Genomic DNA, 7,191 nt, shown 5'->3' with positions numbered 1-7,191 from the left:
TCAAATTTCGCGGTGAAGTATATCCGAAGGGGCAACAAAAATGGGCGTGGTTTTAATGTCTACGAGAGCTTTTGGAATGCAAATATCGTAGAAACGCTCGAGCGATTCAACGGTTATTGCGATTTTTAGCCCCTGGTCGACGTCTTTCCCCCGAAATGTAGAGCGATACTGAAATAAAAGTTATAAAGTCTTAAAAGTTTAACAAATTATCCCAAAGTCTCTCTTCTTTATACTACTGATATGCAAATTTTCAATTACTTCTCACCATTGTTGAAATCATTTGCCAGACATCAAATTAATGTAGCATTTATTATTATTTTAAATACTTTTCATAAAAGATCAAAATGAATGTGCATCGTGAAGAATATTTTGAACAAACATCTAGTTTGATGATATAGAACAAAGAATTATATGATGATTGAAATGAACATTTCAGCATTTCATTGTCGATGTGAATGACCACATTTCATCATCAAGAAATTTCAGACGGACATCCACAACTGCCGTAAATAGCACCTAACACCTTCCTCTAGTGCCAAATTCATTTGTAATTCGTAATTATTATTTCCAAATTATAGCCTGATTATCTACAGTTGTGGATGTCTATTTGCTATGCATCGGGTCTCTGTTGGTATTTATAGTTGTATAAGAAATTTCAATTTTTATACACTTAAGATTTCTTTTTATACAAATATCCTTAAGAGATATGATTTGACTTATAATTATTTTTGTACTACAGACTGACTAATGAAATATGATGATGATGATGATGATGATGATACTTTTGTTGTTATATAAACCAAATAAATGAAGACAGTATTGTTATAATGATAATGTATTCACTAATTTTTATTTAAATAATCACTTTTTTAAAAAAATTCATGCAACAATAAAAAAATTATCATTTACACACCGAAAAATGTTTTAAAGAAGATATATAAAAAAGTCGTCGAATATGTTGCCTTGCGTGTCCATTCCACCGTGAAGAAAAATTGCCGATCTGCCAGATTGAATATTGCTTGTATGTTCACTGTGGCTGGGTTTTAATTGCATGCCTCCTATATACATAAGTTTTAAAAATTATCAATCAAATTTAATTCAAGATTATTGAGATATATTCAAAATATTAGCTAAGTAAACAGGCAAATTTAAAAAATAAATAATTATTTCAGATCCTAAGATAGTATTAGTAAGTATAGAGCTATAATATCTAGGAATTAAAATTTTTACTAAAAATCAAATTTTATAAATATTTATGTCTAGAAATTTAGCCTAATTAATTAAATATATTGTTATATTATAATTTACACAGTGTTACATTTTGTGTTTAAATTAGACATTTATTATAGGAGAAAAAGTTGAGAGATTATAAAAAAAAAGTCACAACAAATGAGAAAATAAAAGCAATATTGTACATTTTATAAAATAGTATATGCAGATAATGCAAACTTACTCTTCATCCAGTGTACCTTATCAGAGGTGAATGTAAACTCGAGTGCATTTATGTATTGTATGTACAGAAAAAAGATTTAAATGCGACAATACATATCTATGTGTACATCATTTTCTCAAAGTTGATTATGCTACTATGTATTAGTTATGTTGTTGCTTAAATTTTATGTATTTCATGAAAAACCATATTGATACAAAATAAAAGAATGCTACCTCTGAAGTGTAAACAGGAAATGGAATTTAAACTACTGTAAACATTTTATCTAACTGGATATTCTCGAGTACACACAATAACCATTAGAATCAATCAACATGAAAACATTAATTGATTCTAAGTAGCTATTTAGGTAGATTGCTTCTTATTTTATTTTGGCACCATAAGAAATGTGCATTGTTTATGGACATTAACCAAATTCATTTAAAAACAATTTGATAGCTGTCTTGAAACAATAAAGACAACACAGATTTCCTTTATGTTGTAATAATTTTTGTCTCAAAATGATTGAAATTCAATCTTAGTCAAGTAAAAATTTAAAATATATCCATACAAGTTAAAAAGAAATACAGTCTAACTGGTTTATAATGTCATCCATGGGACCGGAAATTTTTTGACGTTATAACCGAGTGTCGTTATCTGCGAGGTCATAATTTCAGTCTCATAAAAAGTACCAAGTGTGTTTAGAATGGAGTTTATAATAGATTCTTAATTTAACATCGTATGTATTACCGTAAAATTATTTCTTAATGGTAATACAGTAAACTGTATCTATAAAAATGCAAACTACATGTTTAAATAAACTTTATTTATGTTATTATGTCTAAGTTTACATCGACGTAATTAAAAATGTCAAAAATTACCTTTTATAAGAAATTTCTATTTGTCTTAAGTTTCAATAATGGCAGAACTTCCGGTTTTGAGAATAATGTTGAATCGAAAGGCAACAAAAGGTTAAATTAATATAATAATTTAATTACTTTTAATTGGCATTCTTTATAAACTATTTGATAGAATATTTAACAATTTAGCATAACATATATCATTTTTAATATAAAGTAATTTAAAAATGAGTACGTAATAACCGATCGTCACGTCGTTTAAAAGTGGCGAATTTAAACCCACCGAAGTCAGGTGGAGAGCACCACCCACAGTCATTCTAGGAAGTGGAATCTGACCCTAGGACTGAACAAGTAGTTTTTCTTTGTTACATAAAATTTGTAATCTAATTTTGTAAATTTGGGAGTGCTTCAAATATGACGTTAAAACAGGGTTTTATGTCGTTACAAGCGGGTTTTTTAACATTATCTAGTATAGTAAAATTGTGGGACCGATTAAAAATTTGATGTTATATTAGGGTTGTCGTTACATCTGATGACGTTATAAACGAGTTAGGCTGTAAAACATTCAACAATGTATATACAGTCCTGCATTTTGATATCCTTTCTTCTAATCTGCAAACTTCTGATGTCTGAGTCAATTTTAAAAGTATTTCTATTGTATTTGTACAATCAAATATAGATTTTTAAGTTAAAATACAAAATCAATACAATCATAAATACTAACAATGAAATTTAAGATTAAAAATTAATGCAGTTCAACAGAAAACTGTGTTGGATGTTCCTAAACTTCCTTGTATCATAGTGCTATATGAGTCTTAATATGCATATTATTTTTTCTAAATTCTGTAAAAATAACTATATGCATAATATAAAACAATTGTTCAGTAAGTAAATTAAAGTACTAATATAAAACTGATCACATTTTACTCCAAAGTAATACAAATAAAAACCTGCTTGCTTAAAATGATGTCTCAAAAATCCATTGTTGTGGCATAAACACAGATGGGATTGGGATCAATCTTACTATGTTCATGTAAACATTAACATTGTAAAAAGATCTCTTGATAAGCATTAACAAATGCTTATCAAGAGACCTTAGTCATTATGACAAAATGCTTAAAATTATCTATTTTTGGATTTAGATTAGAAAAACATTTTCGTTCAGGGGAAAAAAATTTTATCATCAATCTCTCTTAATTATAGGTGCATCTTATAAATTATAAACACAATACATATAAAAAGCACAGTAGAATATTCTACTTGTGTATTTTTTAAAACTCATTGAGATAATATTTACTTTGAATGAGAGAAATATAAATTTTGAAAATGCAATTTCATTTTAATCTATATATGAATGAAAATAGGAAATAGGAAAATTAATATGATGTTTATCCATATGCAGTAACATTCAACAGAACACATATAATAATGAAATACTAATGTAAAACAATTCAGGCATTATTAAACAACTCCATAAAAATGATACCGATCATTCCAATATTTTCGCTATATCTTAATCAGCATTTACTAGAATAAAGCTTATCAACAGAATGTGAATAACTAGATTTAAAAAGAATTATATGTCATCTTCATCTAAATTACAAAACTAAACATATTTTTGAGTGAGTTTCAGATGTCCAAACAAAAACAATTTCACAAAATAAACAAAACTGTCATACAACAGTGTCAGGTCGATGCTTCAAACTGCTTTTTCAATCAGAAGATGCCCCGAAGAATTGTGGACTTTACAATAAATTTTGATCTTATAGTGGAGGCTTCAACGATCTCTTGTTATGTCCCAGAATGTATCTATCCCCTTTGCAGTGCAGTCAATAGGAGCTGGAGATTTCCCCTGGGCTCAGAGAAAACTTTATATGGATAGGAATTACTTTCCCTAATTCATGTTATTTTTATTAACAAAAAATAAAATCTTAAAACCCCCCTTTTTGTTAATAAAGAAACCTTATATAATTTTTTTTGAGCAAATAAAATTAATGATAAAGGGGCCCCATACAAGTTCTCAATAGCCCTACCTCTTATTCTTTAATGGCTTATTATAATTCTTATTCTTTATGTACTTCAGTAATTACAAACTTTTTAAATTATTAGATTAAATGCAAAATCACTGGAGAATATTGACATCTCTCAACTATAATAAGCAGTATTTGCTTATTAAGAACTAGTTATATTATGCTACTAACTGAAAAAGCATGTTGAAGCATAAATGATATTGTATTATTATATTCAGCATGTATGCTGAATGCAATAACCCAATATGTAAAAGAAAATTTTTCATATACTATATGATAATTTAACACAACACAAAAATTAATAGATAAAAACTGAAAAACATTATATTCAATTGAGACTGTACACTCAGTTACATTTAATTATATTTGTTATCTAAAAACACTTCATTGAGTGTTGTATGCCATTTTAAATAATATAAAGTAAATTTGCAACTTGAACACAAACTATATGGTGTATTTTCTCGGACACATGGCAAATTTCATCACTAATTTTTCTTCAGTTGATACGTGATGAAATTTGCCATGTGTCTGAGAAAATACACCATATAGCAGGGGTGGCCAGACTTTTTAGAACTTGAACCATATACTGAAAACAGAATTCGTCGAAGAGTTGCATATACATATATACATATTTTTCCACAGCTAAAAACAAATTTGGTCAGTTTTTATATAGTAAAATAAACAGTACTAACACAATTTTGAAAAAATCACATTTATTAATTAACTTGCATGACAATAAAAAAATCACATTGATACATAAAGCTTTAAAAGATTGCACCACTATTAAAAATAATAACAATAAATCGACTGACTAACGCAAAAAAAAAATACAAAACGAAATCATTTAATATTTAGTCTTTACTAGTTGAAGGATGAATTTGTAAATTGGAAACTAATTTTGGATAATTTGGTGTGTAATTTGTAACTGCACTTCTGAGCAATTCATTTAAATGGGAATTGGTAAGCTGCGAACGAAATTTCGATTTAATAAATTTCCTATTAGAATATAAAGATTCAACTTCATACGTTGACCCAAATAATGATAACAGTCGACACGCTGCATTTTTTAAATGGCCATATTTTTGTGTGGGTACAGTGTTTCAAAACTCGTTAATTGATTTTTCAGATTTGTAAACCATTTGCAGGCCCGCATCCTCTTGCATTTCAATCAATTCCATTTCTCCTATAGCTGTTTCCGGAAGTATTTGTTTTATAAGTGGTAAGCCGTTGTTGACTACGTCACGTTGGAACGGATTTAACAGAAATGTAATAGATGGTTTAAGTTCTTCTAGATCAGCAAATCTCTCTTCAAAATCGTCAAACACAGATTTTAATTTGTTTTTGTAATTATTAATTGCATTAAATGAAACATTAAGTTCAGCATGAGCTTTTAGACGTGGAAAGTGATTAAAAATTTTATCAGTAATATCCCTTTCAAATAATTTTAATTTATTTTTAAAACTAAAAATATTTTGCATCATTTCCGAAATATTTTTATTTTTACCTTGCAACGATACATTTAGAATTTTCAAATGTTCCATAATATCACAAAAGAACATTAGGTCCCGAATCCAATCGCTATCTTTCAGTTGTGGGTATGATTGTTTTTTGTATCCAAAAATTCAGATATGGGTTCTATCAATGCAACAAATTTATATAAAACATCGTACGTAGACAACCACCTTACTACGCAATACAAAGATAAATCTGTTATTGGTTCAGTTAAATTACAGTCTTCAATAAAATTTTGAAATTGACGATGGTTTTTTGCATTTGTGCGAATATAATTTACACTTTTTAATGCTGGTGTAAATACGTGCTCAAAATTTAAGTGTTTTGCAGTTAAATGTTTGCGACGTAAAATGCAATGAATAGGGATAAAGTCCGGAATGGTTTCATCTTTTTTTAAAAGACCAATTAAACCTATGTTTTGGCCCACCATTGCTGCAGCTCCATCTGTAGCAACACTAACTAACTTATTTTTTGGGACTGTTTTAAGATCATCATCAAGTGCTTTTTTTTTTATATCAACACTGCGTGTAGTATTTTTAAGAGAAATCGTGTCTAACAATTCTTCTCACACTATACAGTCATTCGAAACGAATCAAATAAAAATTGCCAGCTGCGGTAGATCAGTTACATCGGTAGATTCGTCCAGGGCTAAACTAAACGCAACGCAATTATTTATGTCGTTACGCAATCGTTCCAATAAATCTAAGTTTATTGCCGAAATACGACGTTCAATTGTATGCCGTGTGGTAGGAATGTTCTTAATCGAATTTAAAAGTTTCGTGTTATTAGGATCTAAGATCTTAATGATATCAAGAATATTTTTCTTTAAGAAAATCTTCCATATATGGACGTTTATCACGCACGATATTCCGTGACATTATAAAACTAACTAAGCCTAATGATTTTGCTTCTTCCGTAAATCTGGTCATTAAATTAATTTGACTGTTTAATGACAATTTTAAAGATTTAATCTTCTTAGAGCCAAGTTCCGATTTTCCTGGAAATCGAGCCGAAAAATCCGAACGTAATTTATCGTGGTGACGCTTTAAATTTCCCACTTTAAAATCATTTGTAGTTACTTTACATATGAGGCAAAAGGCTTTATCATCTTGTTGAATAAATGCATAATTTTCCTCCCAGTCGTCATTAAAATTTCTTTTTTCATCGATGTATTTTCACTTTTTTTTTAATTTTCACATGCCATGTTAAAAGGTAATCTAAAATAAAAATTTAAAAACAAGTTCATTTGTTTACTTAATAAATCAGCAGAAATATTACCTTTTTGTCAAAAATGTTCGTTTTCGAGTAATATTAACACAACTAACTATACTAACTATAGAGACAGAGCATTAACTCGATT

General features: G+C 28.4%; 1 protein-coding gene across 5 annotated transcripts in view; it reads right to left on the bottom strand.

Annotated features, from left to right (window-relative positions):
- Positions 1-819: 819 nt before the first annotated feature.
- Positions 820-7,191, bottom strand: part of LOC136980830 (rab9 effector protein with kelch motifs-like) — a 37,493-nt gene continuing 31,121 nt past the window's right edge. For all 5 annotated transcript variants that reach the window (XM_067277028.1, XM_067277026.1, XM_067277027.1 and 2 more), the window contains one exon: positions 820-1,058. In XM_067277028.1, coding sequence (XP_067133129.1) covers positions 925-1,058 — 134 coding nt within the window. In that variant the 3' untranslated portion in view covers positions 820-924. The remainder of the gene's footprint in view (positions 1,059-7,191) is intronic.

Source organism: Centruroides vittatus, unplaced genomic scaffold (genome assembly GCF_030686945.1).
Source record: "Centruroides vittatus isolate TY-2023 unplaced genomic scaffold, ASM3068694v2 contig_726, whole genome shotgun sequence".
Taxonomy (NCBI): Eukaryota; Metazoa; Arthropoda; class Arachnida; order Scorpiones; family Buthidae; genus Centruroides; species Centruroides vittatus.
Note: the sequence above shows the minus strand (reverse complement) of the source record. Positions and strands in the feature narration are given on the sequence as shown.